This window comes from Eriocheir sinensis, unplaced genomic scaffold (genome assembly GCF_024679095.1).
Source record: "Eriocheir sinensis breed Jianghai 21 unplaced genomic scaffold, ASM2467909v1 Scaffold64, whole genome shotgun sequence".
Classification (NCBI taxonomy): Eukaryota; Metazoa; Arthropoda; class Malacostraca; order Decapoda; family Varunidae; genus Eriocheir; species Eriocheir sinensis.
Genome location: NW_026111987.1, coordinates 328,517 through 342,566, shown reverse-complemented (window position 1 = coordinate 342,566; position 14,050 = coordinate 328,517). Strand labels below are relative to the sequence as shown.

Sequence of the window (14,050 nt, the reverse complement as noted above, 5' to 3'; positions counted from 1 at the left end):
TTTCCTCATCTGAAGAAGACTCTGGTTCGGACAAGGATTATGTGCCAGATGAGGAGGATATAGACTATATTGAGCCGCCTTTGTTTGTTTGTAGAAAATACCGTTTGTGTAAGGTGTTATATGTGTACGAGTGAGCTAAAATTCTGAAAATCTCACACTTCTACCCCATGAAATGGTACTCTCTGGAGTATTCTACACCTGTGTGCAACAAAAAATGGGCTACCTGGCCTCTATCACTTGTCAAATCCTCCATAAACTATCACAGGGGTCGTTTCCAGCACCGTGGAAACACTGCATGGAATTCTCCAGCGAAAACTAAGTCCATGACATATGTTTTTTTCCTTTTTTTTCTACTTTTGCCATCACAAGTAAAAATTTTCAGAAAAAAAAAGGCCGGTACTGGAGTGTGAAAATTATATAAATCGGCCAGTACTGTACGGGTTAATGTTGCAGAAAATATTATTATAATTATTATAATAAGCTACCAAAGCCTCCCTTCAGGGTGCAACAAGTTGAAACACAAAAAAATAGCAAAAGGTACTGGAATAGGTAAGAAACGGGTCAGTCAAAGCCAAAAGGAGGAAAAATAAAATTACTGTTTCAAAAAGTCATTCACACGAGACGTAGATGTAGAAATGTCTGCAGAAAAGACATTCTCATTGGGTAACTGATTCAATAAACTTGTCGACGACGGAAGAAAACATCGTGAGAATTGTGTCGTACAAAAATTCATAGGATTAAAAGCAAGATCATTTTGACTAAGAGCCATCCTCGTGACCCGGGCGGGAGTAAAAGGACCAGGCAAAGCATTGTGTAAGGGATGCCGATTATTCTTAAACAAAACTTTAAATAAAATGCTAAGGGCACCAACTTAACGCCGATGATCAAGATAAAAAATAAGTGCCGGAGAAACAAAAAATAATTGAATTGATAGCTCTGTCAAGTAACCTTAACTGGCAATTGGCAGCGGACATCCAAACAGGAGCACAATACTCAGAGTGGGACAAAATGAATGCATAAAAAGATTTGATTACAGATGAGTCACAAGCAAATATTTTGAAGCTGTTACGAAGTAAGCCTGTCTTCTGTGCAATAGTGGAAGACATGGAACGGATGTGCTCCTCATATGTCAGTTTAGAATAGTGACTCCCAACAAACGAATACTAGAAACATCATTAATCTGTTCACGAAAAATATGAAAACATGGATGAGATGGATTCAAGGTACGGGATCTACTGATGGTAACAGAATGCGTTTTATTAGCATTAAGTTTCACGCCCCAAAGTTGACACCAAGCGGTGATCATTTCCAAGCCCCTATTCAGAGATGCTGCAACTTCACCTCTGTTGCTAGGAGAGTGAACACAGGAGTATAGAGTTGTATCATCAGCACATGAAATAAGCTTATTTTCGAGGTTATTATTTTTTTTTACAACAAAAGAGTCGGCTCAAGGGCAACAAAAACAGTGTATAAAAAAAAGCCCGCTACTTGCCGCTCCCAACAACAGAAATAGTAGAGTGGCCAAAAGATAGGTCAATTACGGGTGGAGAGGTGTCTTCATACACTCTTCTTGAAAGAGGACAAGTCATAGGCAGGAGGAAATACAGATAAAGGAAGGTGTTCCAGAGTTTACCAGTGTAGGGGATGAAGGAGTGAAGATGCTCGTTAAATCTTGCATAAGCGGTTTGGACAGCATAGGGATGAGCATGAGTATAAAGTCGTGTGCAGCGGGGCCGCGGGATGGGAGAAGGCATGCAGTTAGCAAATTCAGAAGAGCAGTCAGCGTGAAAATATCGATAGAAGATAGAGAGAGAGGCAACATGGCGGCGGAATTTAAGAGGTAGAAGACTATCAGTAAGAGGATGAGAGCTGATGAGACGAAGAACCTTAGAATCCACTCTGTCCAGGAGAGCTGTGTAAGTGGAGCACCCCCACACGTGAGATACATACTCCATACGAGGGCGGACAAGGCCCCTGTAAATGGATAGCAACTGTGCAGGGGAGAAGAACTGGCGGAGACGATACAGAACGCCCAACCTCCAGGAAACTGATTTAGTGAAAGATGAGATGTAAAGATTCCAGTTGAGATTTTGAGTTAAGGATAGACCGATGATATTTAGTGCTGAAGAAGGTGACAGCTGAGTGTTGTTAAAGAATAGGGGATAGGTGTTTGAAAGATTGTGTCGAGTTGATAGTTGGATAAATTGAGTTTTGAGGCATTAAAGGATACAAGGTTCCTTTTACCCCAATCGGAAATGATAGCGAGGTCTGAGATTAAGCGTTCTGCAGCCTCCAGTCCGGAGTTATGTAATTCCTGTTGAGAGGGTCTTCTGTTGAAAGAAGTTGAGTGGAGTCGTCAGCGTATGAGTGGATAAGACAGTTTGTTATGGAAAGAAGATCGTTGATGAATAACAGGAAGATAGTGGGTGATAGGACAGAGCCCTGTGGAACACCATTGTTGGTAGGTTTAGGGGAAGAACAGTGACCGTCTACCACCGCAAAGATAGAACAACCGGAAAGGAAACTGGAGATAAAGGAACAGACAGAAGGATAGAAACCGTAAGAGGACAGTTTAAGAAAGCAAAGACTTGTGCCAGACTCTATCGACAGCTTTCGATATGTCTAGCGCAACTGAGAAAGTTTCACCGAAACGGCTAAGAGAGGATTACCAATAATCAGTTAAGAGAGCAAGAAGATCCCCAGTAAACGCCTCTTGCGGAACCCAAACTGGCGATCAGATAGAGGGTCAGAAGTGGAAAGGTGCTTTTGAATCTTCCGGTTAAGGATTGATTCAAAAGCTTTAGATAGACAAGAAAGTAAAGCTATTGGGCGGTTGTTTGAGGGATTGGAATGGTCACCCTTCTTAGGCACAGGCTGTATGAAGGCGTACTTCCAGAAGGAAGGAAAGGTACATGTTGACATGCAGAGGCGAAAGAGTTTGACCAGGCAGGGTGTCAACACGGAGGCACAGTTTTTAAGGACAATAGGAGGCACTCCATCGGGTCCATAAGCCTTCTGAGAGTTGAGGCCAGAGAGGGCATAGAAAACATCGTTCTTAAGAATCTTAATAAAAGGTATAAAGGAGTCAGAGAGGCGGGGGGGTGAGGCGGAATATGCCCAGTCTCGTCTAGTGTGGAGTTGTTCCAGAAAGTTTGAGAGAAGAGTTCAGCCTTAGAGATAGATGAGACGGCGGTGCTGCCGTCAGGGTTAAGGAGAGGAGGGAAAGAAGAAAAAGTGAAATTAGAGGAGATATTTTGGCTAAGTGCCAGAAGTCACGGGAAAAATTAGAAAAAGCAAGGTTTTGGCATTTTATATATATATATATATATATATATATATATATATATATATATATATATATATATATATATATATATATATATATATATATATATATATATATATATTTATTCAGAAGCACACACTTAGGGGTCGCTCCCCTCACCTCGCAACTCACTTAACTCGCCTCATCCCGAGTCAATTGACTCACTCGACTCTCCTATAAACGAGTCCCACTAACCTCAATCGTTTTGACTCGAGTCAATCTTACTAACTTCAACTCAACTTAATCCTAACTCGACTCGAAGTCAACGAAACTTATGTCACGAATTAACTTTGGGTAAGGACTCGGAAGTATTTAAGGTTGATTCCTCGACATCTTATCAAGCTCTTAAAGCTTCCTTGCATTAACAAGCTCATAAAGCTTTCTTTTAGCAACTTGATTCATGATGGCGCACGTTCTCAACTTGGATGAATTTGTCGGTAACCCGTCGGTCGCTGAGCTGAAAGAGGCCAAAGTAACAATAAAAATTTAAAATATATCGCTCAGAACTTTAGTATCTCTTTCCCTTCGGACATTCGAAAAGAGGAATTAAGAACCCTCATTTAAGCTCATCTTGGGGAAGAAAACCCCTGTTCCAGTATACCTCAAGACTCGAGCCTTCTGCTGGAGATCGAGAAAGTAAAAATGCAATCTCTGCAAATGAAACTAGAATATGAAAAGCTTGAGAAAGAAAGAGAAAGAGAATATGCACAAATGCAATGGAAGGAAAAATAAAAAGAAAGAGAAGAAAAAGAAAAAGAGCGAGAGCATGAGTTACAAATGTTTCAATTAAAATCAACTATAATTCAGCCTCAGCATAATACAAAGATCACAAAATACCTACCTTTACTCCCTCAATTCTCTGATAAAGATCCAGAGTTCGAAAGTTCAGCTGAACACCTCGAGCTCCCAAGAGAAGACTGGACATGGCTGCTTAAACCAAAACACACTCCTAAAGCGTTAACTATCTTGAACGGTCTCGAAAACAACACTGATTATGACCTAGTTAAAAAAGGAATTTTGGCAGCCTATTCCATAAAAACCGAGGGCTATAGACAAGCTTTCCGCAAGATGTCTAAAACTCCTCACCAGACCTATTTGGAGTTTGCTTCTGAAAAGCTTCGGGCTCTTCGCCGTTGGCTCAAATCAGCTGCTATGACAACTTTTGAAGAGTTTGTTAATATTGTAGCACTGGAAGAGTTCAAAAGGAAGTTACCATATTCCATAATGGTCCACATCACCGACAAGGAGGAAACAGACTTAATCGAAGCCGCCCAGTTAGCGGACGATTTTTTCCATGATTAATCGTCCTGCCTCCTCGGGAGAGAGAAAAGCTGAGGCTGCATCAACTGTAAAGTCAGGAGCAGGTGTTTCAGGGTCGGTTAAGCCAGTAGGTAGTGGTTCCCAGACAGCGCTCTTCTGCCCATTTTGCAAACAAACGGGCCACCTCATAAAGAACTGTCCTAATCCCAAATGCAAAGCAGCTAAAGCCCAATTTTCAAAACCAGTGGCTTATCTTCAAGTTCCCCTCATAGCCACTCCACCTAATGATCCCTTTAAGCCTTTTATATCAACAGGGACTGTTCACCTTGACCCCAATAATGTTCATAAGGTCAGAATCGTAAGAGACACTGCCTCTGCTCAATCAATCATACTGAAGTCAGCAGTCCCAGATATAGAGCAGTGTTATACAGGTGACTAGGTGTACATCAACGATTTTAATCAACCCTTTTCCATTCCCTTAGCCAGAGTGTACACCTTGATAATCCCCTCATAAAAAGAGAAGTGATAGTGGGAGTCAGTGACGACTCATCCTTGCCAATTCCCAATTCTGAATTCCTACTACCCAATGACTTAGCCGGAGGTTCAGTCCTTCCACCTTTGGTGATCAGCGAAACGTTGTTACCTCAAAACCTCACCGAGCACCTTGAGGAAAAACAACAACCTTATCTATTTCCTGTTTGTGTGATCACAATTGCACAGTCTAGAAGGGCTGATCAATTACCACCTTCACCCCCTAAAGGCAGTCACTCCTCTGCTGAAGTCAATCAGCTATTCACAAATAAAGTACTTACAGAGGCTCAGCGGGAAGACTCCACCTTGGCAAAGTTTTACAATAGAGTCACTCCCAAAGACCAAATCACTCACTATCCCTCCTTCTACGAGCAGGATCAGATTCTTATGAGAGTGCTTCGACCAGGTAAAGTTTCAGATGAAGCTACTTGGGCCGAAGCCCATCAGATAGTCTTGCCAACTGTTCTAAGACAACCTGTTCTTGAGATTGCTTATGAAAGTTTTGCCGGCCACCTGGGGATCAAGAAAACAAGTGAGAAGATCCTGACAGACTTTTATTGGCCAGGACTTAGGGAAGAAGTAAAAAATCATGTTAACTCGTGTCATACTTGCCAAGTTGCAGGCAAACCTTACCAACCTATTACCCCCTATCCCCTCCAACCCATTGCTGCTCCCTCGGAACCCTTTCAAAAATAGTCATTTACATTGTTGGTCCATTGCCGATAACAAAAAAGGGTAATCAATATATACTAACAATTCTTGATCCCACAACTGGGTATCCTGAGGCCTTTCCCATCAAAAACAACACTTCTAAAACTATTGTCTCAAAGCTCAGTCAATTGTTCACCACGTTCGGGATTCCTCAGGAGATCCAGAGTGACCGAGGCACTAATTTCACCAGCGATCTATTTAAAGCAGTCTTGAATGAGCTGGGCATCACACAAACGCTGTCTACTACTTACCATCCGCAGTCACAGGGAGCTCTAGAGAGTTGCCATCAAACACTAAAAAATCTCCTACGTAAATTTTGTCACGAACAAGACCTCGATTGGGATGACGCTCTTTCTTACATGCTATTTGCCTTTCGAGAAGCACCTAATGAGTCCTTAGGAGTCTCCCCCTTCGAGTTGATGTTCGGAGGGAAAGTGAGAGGGCCACTAAGGGTTGTTAAGGACAAGCTACTAGACTCAACCACTCATAAGCTTGTCTCTGTCACTAACTATCTAGATCGCTTAAAAGCAACCCTCTTAAAAGCAACCCTATCTAAAGTTCGATCATTTGCCCGAAACAACTTAAATCACGCTCAACAAACATGAAAGTAAATTTTGACAAGAAGGCTAAAATCAGAACATTTAATGAGGGTGATCAAGTTCTTGCCTTCATTCCAGCCCCTAAATCACCCTTGCAAATTAAGTATCATGGTCCCTATAACATCTTGCAGAAAGTAGGAGACAACAATTATGTCATCAGCACCCCTGACCGTCGCAAGTCGACTCAGTTTATTCATGTAAACCTTTTAAAACTATATAAAAGTAAGCATCCAGCCCCTGCATCCCAGCCAAGCACTGGTGCCGATTCACTCGACTCAATTGAGTCATCTGAACCTGGCTCCAAACCAGATCCTGCCCCTGACTACCACACTCTGTTTGTTCATCTAGTATTCCGCGTGTATGTCATGATGACATTGTTATCCCTTTGTGTATGTCAAATACCACCACAACACACCCAACAGACACGCAACAAAACTCTTACATCCTTCAACACCTGGATCAACATCTTTCTTATCTCTCTCCATCACAAGCTAAGGACATTGCATCACTCATCAACCAATTCAGCGCCATCTTTGGCGACAACCCAAAACTTTGCAATGTTCTCTCTCATGATGTGCAGCTACTTCCCGGAACGACACCTATTCGCCAGGCTCCATACAGGCTCAACCCTCAGAGGCGAGAACAAATGAAGAAGGAGGTGGACTATCTACTCGAACAGGGTTTGGCCATCCCCAGCAGTTCTCCATGGGCCTCTCCCTGTCTCCTCGTTGCCAAGGAGGACGGTCAGCTCCGCTTCTGCACAGACTACCGCAGAGTGAACGCCTAACCGTGCCAGACGCCTACCCTCTTCCTCGGGTAGATGACCTTATCGATGAAGTGGGTAATGCTAAGTATGCATCAAAGCTGGATTTATTAAAAGAATATTATCAGGTCGCCCTTACTAAAGAGGCTCAACTCATCTCCGCCTTCATCACTCCCTTTGGGCTCTTTCAATATCTTGTGGCCCCTTTTGGCATGATAAACTGTCCAGCCATATTTCAAAGAGCAATGAACTTGGTGTTACAAGGCATAAATGGGGTATCTGTGTACTTTAGACGATATTCTTATCTTTTCAAGCAACTGACAACACCATCTGCAGCAGATCAAAGAAGTGCTCCACAGGCTACAAGAGGCGAACTTCACGGTCAAGCTGACAAAAAAACAACGTTTGGAGCAGCAACTGTATCCTATCTAGGCCACCAAGTAGGCAGCGGCTGCGTGGTACCCAAAACCGCCAACGTCGCTGCCGTCCTTCAGTACCTGGTTCCCGCTACCCGCAAGGAACTGCGTCGCTTCCTCGGCATGGCGGGGTTTTACCGCCGCTTCTGCCCCAACTTCGCAGAAGCCGCTGCCCCTCTGACCAAGCTCACCAGCGGAACCGTAGGGTACAAGTGGACCCCAGACTGCCAGCAAGACTTCAACCAACTCAAGAATATGCTGGTTCAAGGACCAGTCTTGCAGGCGGCCGACTTCACAAAACCCTTCGTCCTGCATACCGACGCCAGTGACATCGCCTCAGGTGCCGTCCTCCTCCAAGAAAAAGACGGCATCCTACATCCCATAGCCTACCATTCCACTAAGTTCAAAAAACATCAAAATAACTACAGTACCGTGGAAAAATAACTTCTGGCTATCATTAACTCCATCCATAAGTTTGAGCACTATTTACAAGCTGGTAGCCAGCCTCTACAAGTATACGCAGACCATTACCCCCTGACCTTCCTTCATCGCAACAAGTTCTCTAATCAACGCCTCCTCCGGTGGTCTCTGATGTTCCAGCTCTACGCCGTCGAAATTCACCACACCAAGGGGCGTGACAACTGCATCGCTGACGCCCTTTCTCGCCCACCTACTACCTGGAGGCAGCTCAAGGGCACAAAAAAAATAACAAAAAAAGCCCGCTACTCGCTGCTCCTAAAAAGGTAACAAAAGAGGTGTCCAAAAGCAAGGTCAAATTCGGGAGGAGAGATGTCCTGATACCCTCCTCTTGAAAGAGTTCAAGTCGTAGGCGGGAGGAAATACAGATGAAGGAAGATTATTCCAGAGTTTACTAGCGTGAGGGATGAAGGAGTAAAGATGCTGGTTAACTCTTGCATAAGGGGTTTGGACAGTATAAGGATGAGCATGAGTAGAAAGTCGTGTGCAGCGGGGCCGCGGGAGGGGGGGGAGGCATGCAGTTAGCAAGTTCAGAAGAGCAGTCAGCGTGGAAACCGATAGAAGATAGAAAGAGAGGCAACATCGCGGCGGTATTTAAGAGGTAGAAGACTATCAGTATGAGGAGGAGAGCTGATGAGACGAAGAGCCTTAGCCTCCACTCTGTCCAGAAGAGCTGTGTGAGTGGAGCCCACCCACACATGATATGCATACTCCATACGAGGGCGGACAAGGCCCCTGTATATGGACAGCAACTGTGCGGGGGAGAAGAACTGGCGGAGACGGTACAGAACGCCCAGCCTCGAGGAAGCTGATTTAGTAAGAGATGAGATATGAAGTTTCCAGTTGAGATTTTGTGTTAAGGATAGACCGATGATGTTTAGTGTTGAAGAAGGTGATAGCTGAGTGTTGTCAAAGAATAGGGGATAGCTGTTTGGAAGATTGTGTCGAGTGGATAGGTGGAGAAACTGTGTTTTTAAGGCGTTGAAGGACACCAGGTTCCTCTTGCCCCAATCGGAAATAATAGTAAGGTCTGAGGCTAAGCGTTCTGCAGCCTCCAGCCTTGAGTCGTTAAGTTCATGTAGGGTGGGTCTTCTATTAAAAGAAGTTGAGTAATGCAGAGTGGAATCATCGGCGTAGGAATGGATAGGACAGTTCCTTTTGGAAAGAAGATCATCAATGAACAACAGAAAGAGAGTGGGAGATAGGACAGAACCCTGTGGGACACCACTGTTAATAGATTTAGGGGAAGAACAGTGACCGTCTACCACAGCAGAAATAGAACGGTCAGAAAAGAAACTGGAGATAACGGTGCAGAGAGAAGGATAGAAACCGTAGGAGGGTAGTTTGGAAAGCAAAGATTTGTGCCAGACCCTATCAAAAGCTTTTGATATGTCCAGCGCAATAGCAAAGGTTTCACCGAAACGGCTAAGAGAGGATGACCAAGAGTTAGTTAAGAAGGCTAGGAGATCACCAGTAGAACGCCCCTTGCGGAATCCATACTGGCGATCAGATAGAAGGTCAGAAGTGGAAAGGTGCTTTTGAATCTTCCGGTTAAGGATTGATTCAAAAGCTTTAGATAGACAAGAAAGTAAAGCTATAGGACGGTAGTCTGAGGGATTGGAACGGTCACCCTTCTTAGGCACAGGCTGTATGAAGGCATACTTCCAGCAGGAAGGAAAGGTAGATGTTGACAGGCAGAGGCGAAAGAGTTTGATCAGGCAGGGTGACAGCACGGAAGCACAGTTTTTAAGGACAATAGGAGGCACTCCATCAGGTCCATAAGCCTTCTGAGGATTGAGGCCAGAGAGGGCATAGAAAACATCATTTTGAAGAATTTTTATAACAGGCATAAAGGAGTCAAAGGGGGGATGCCTTAGAGATAGATGAGACGGCAGTGTTGCCGTCAGGACTGAGGAGTGGAGGGAAAGATGAAGAAGTAAAGTTGGAGGAGATGGTTTTGGCTAGATGCCAGAAGTCACGGGAAGAGTTAGAAAAAGCAAGGTCTTGTCATTTTCTATTAATGAAAGAGTTTTTGGTTAGTCGGAGAATAGATTTGGCACGATTCCGGGCAGAAATGTAAAGTTCATAATTAACATTAGTTTGAAGGCTCTGGTACCTTTTGTGAGCTGCCTCTCTATCATTGACAGCACGAGAACAAGCGTGATTAAATCAAGGCTTTTTAGTGTGAGGAGTAGAGAAAGAACGAGGAATGTATGCCTCCATTCCAGAGACAATCACCTCTGTGATGCGCTGAGCACACACAGAGGGGTCTCTATCCTGGAAGCAATAATCATTCCACGGGAAAAGTACATCCTCAGGTCATCCCACCGAGCTGAAGCAAAATGCCAGAAGCATCGCCTCTTCGGTGGGTCCAGAGGGTGTACAGGAGCGATAGGACAGGATGCTGAAATAAGATTGTGATCGGAAGAGCCCAACGGAGAAAACAGTTTGACAGAATAAGCAGAAATGTTTGAGGTAATGATGAGGTCTAGAATGCTGGGCCGGTCTCCAAGACGGTCGGGAATACGTGTAGGGTGCTGGACCAACTGCTCTAGGTCGTTGAGGATAGCAAAGTTGTAGACTTGTTCACCAGGATGGTCAGTGAAAGAGGATGAAAGCCAAAGCTGGTGGTGAACATTGAAATCTCCTAGGATGGAGATTTCAGCGAAGAGAGAGTGGGTCAAGATGTGCTCCACTTTAGAATTCAAATAGTCAAAGAATTTATACATAGTTAGTAGAGTTATGTGAGAGATAAACAGCACATATGTATTTAGTAATAGAATTACAATGAATTCAGAAGAGTCAAGGTTGTGGGCACGAGAGCAAGTGGTGTCGTTGCGCACGTAGGCGCAACATCCATCTTTGGATTGAAATTTTGGATAGAGATAGTAGGAGGGAACAGAGTAGAGATTGCTGTCTGTAGCCTCAGAAACCTGTGTTTCGGTAAGGAAGAATACAACGTTGTCAAGTGTCGTGGTATTTATACAAAATATGTGTTATTATCTTAAAAACGAAACAATCTTAACGCTATATGACCTTATTGGATTATCCAATTATTCAATCAAATTCATTTAAAGGTAGTAAATAGCTGACATATGACAGGAAGCGAGAAGTGTTGAGAGTGTGTGGCACGGTGCGGTGCGGGGCACCCCCCAATCCGTCAGTTCCTCCTGGATTCACTATAGTGGTTGTAGCTGGCTTGGGAGGCAGCGCGGCGAGGGAGTGTTGAACACGTGGGCTTGCGGCAGCTGCTTGCCTTGCCGCAACAAAGGCTCTTAAATTGTAGCCTTCCTGGCATGCTCACCCCGCAGAAGTATGTGCTTCTTCGGTCTAGGCATCATGTCGTAGTCTTCACAGAAGATAATAACACAATTCTGCTCGTAAATGCCTGTAAATGCGACGTCAGGCAACAGCGTACTAGCGCGGGGTAAACCCTCCCGCTTGCCTTGATTTGACACGACACTAATCGATAGGGGTGGGCAGGTGCGGCACCAGTACTTCTACTAATGGTACCAGCTATACGGTACGGTACCGATACCAGACTGCTCGGTACCGGAACCGATACTGACCAGTCGCTCATGCTGTCCCTTATTTCTTACTGACACGAGTGAGGCTGAGACTGAGTGCCTGAGTGGATATCTCGGTGATATGAATATTCTCTCTCTCTCTCTCTCTCTCTCTCTCTCTCTCTCTCTCTCTCTCTCTCTCTCTCTCTCTCTCTCTCTCTCTCTCTCTCTCCCCTGAATGAAGTGAATATTTATTTTCGATAGAAAATAACAGTATATATTAGCAAACCTTAAAGATAAAGAATCGAACATGAAGAATTATCTAATAGATAAGTTAAAAAAAATAATGGAGGCGGGAGGGAGAATCAGAGCAACAACGCAGGACATCATGGCGGGTGGCGGGGAGACGGGCAGCGACTCAGCACAGCAACGCCTAACTCGTCTCCACACTCCACAGACAGGCATGGCTGACGAGCGTGTCACTAAGCCCCGGTATTGGAATACAACCGGTACCAGTAGCGGTAATGGGTACGTTAGGGTTCAAGTACTTTAACGGTAATGGTTACCGATAATGTACCGGTACTACTCGGTAATGGTTACCGATAAAGGTACCGGTACTTGAACGGTACCATGGTACCGTTAAAGTAGCGGTCGATTTTTTGGTGTGCATAACTCATTTTCTCTTCTGACTCACATTTTCACTCAAAATAGGACACCTTTCTCGTAGCACGACTCCTTTAAAAACAAGCTCGACCGACACTTCCTTCAACTTAACACTACCTAAAGAAGAAATGCAAAGTTTTGGAGCTATCTGATTAATGTAGAATCACTTAGGTTTACCGACACTTTCTTCAACTTAACACTACCTAGAGTAGAAATGCAAAGTTTTGGAGCTATCTGATTAATGTAGAATCACTTAGGTTTAAGGACAGATCAATGAATCTGGACCATGGGGTCTGTGTGGCCTCATTATCTCTGTAAATCTATGTAAATCTCTCTCTCTCTCTCTCTCTCTCTCTCTCTCTCTCTCTCTCTCTCTCTTTTACCTCTCACTCACCTTCAATTTACCTGACGTGTGTGTGTGTGTGTGTGTGTGTGTGTGTGTGTTAGTAGTATCACACACACACAGGTCGACAGCAATACTCACCTCGTCCCCCCACCTGAGGCAATCCCCCTGGCGTCCTTTGAGCTGATGGTACTGGTTGATGAACTGCCTGATACCGTGTTCCCTCACATGGTCTGCGAGCTGCTTGGTCCGAGGCCAAGACAGCGGCGTGCCTTTTGAGAGAAGACCCATGGCGCAGCACAAATGGCACAACCTGTACACACCAGCTTCAAAACTGTACTGACGCTTCACCCTGATGTTACAGTAGATTACAGGTGTGTTGTTATCTGCTGCCTCCTATCTCTGTCTGCTACAGCTGCTCTCCTGCCGCCTCGCAGGTGTCTGACGAATTAAGACCGATTCACACGATTCATTTCGTTCCGACAGACAGGCCAATGTCCTGACGCCGTCAAACGCCTTTGTATTCACACGAAGAACTTATAAGGTGGCTTATGAGATTTTAGAAGGAGTTAAGCACTCCCATAGCTTCCCCGTTTTTTTGTTGTTTTTTTTTACAACAAAGGAGGCAGCTCAAGGGCACACAAAAAAAGAAAACAATAATAAAAAAAAAGCCCGCTACTCGCTGCTCCTAAAAAAAAAAAAAAGAGGTGGCCGACAGTAAGATCAACTACGGGAGGAGAGGTGTCCTGATACCCTCCTCTTGAAAGAGTTCAAGTCGTAGGCAGGAGGAAATACAGATGAAGGAAGATTGTTCCAGAGTTTACCAGCGTGAGGGATGAAAGAGTGAAGATGCTGGTTAACTCTTGCATAAGGGGTTTGGACAGTATAGGGATGAGCATGAGTAGAAAGTCGAGTGCAGCGGGGCCGCCGGAGGGGGGGAGGCATGCAGTTAGCAAGTTCAGAAGAGCAGTTAGCGTGGAAATATCGATAGAAGATAGAAAGAGAGGCAACATTGCGGCGGAATTTAAGAGGTAGAAGACTATCAGTATGAGGAGGAGAGCTGATGAGACGAAGAGCCTTAGCCTCCACTCTGTCCAGAAGAGCTGTGTGAGTGGAGCCCCCCCACACATGAGATGCATACTCCATACGAGGGCGGACAAGGCCCCTGTATATGGACAGCAACTATGCAGGGGTGAAGAACTGGCGGAGACGGTACAGAACGCCCAGCCTCGAGGAAGCTGATTTAGTAAGAGATGAGATATGAAGCTTCCAGTTGAGATTTTGAGTTAAAGATAGACCGAGGATGTTTAGTGTTGAGAAAGGTGATAGCTGGGTGTTGTCAAAGAATAGGGGATAGTTGTTTGGAAGATTATGTCGAGTGGATAGGTGGAGAAACTGTGTTTTTGAGGCGTTGAAGGACACCAGGTTCTTCTTACCCCAATCGGAAATAATAGTA

At 44.5% G+C, this 14,050-nt stretch overlaps 1 protein-coding gene across 1 annotated transcript in view; it reads right to left on the bottom strand.

Moving 5' to 3' along the window:
* Positions 1-12,897, bottom strand: part of LOC126993587 (glutamate--cysteine ligase-like) — a 174,991-nt gene extending 162,094 nt beyond the window's left edge. The window contains exons 1-2 of the mRNA XM_050852721.1: positions 12,736-12,897; positions 12,155-12,170 (exon numbers count right to left, since the gene is read on the bottom strand). Coding sequence (XP_050708678.1) covers positions 12,155-12,170; positions 12,736-12,885 — 166 coding nt within the window. The 5' untranslated portion in view covers positions 12,886-12,897. The remainder of the gene's footprint in view (positions 1-12,154; positions 12,171-12,735) is intronic.
* Between the last annotated feature and the right edge of the window lie 1,153 nt (positions 12,898-14,050).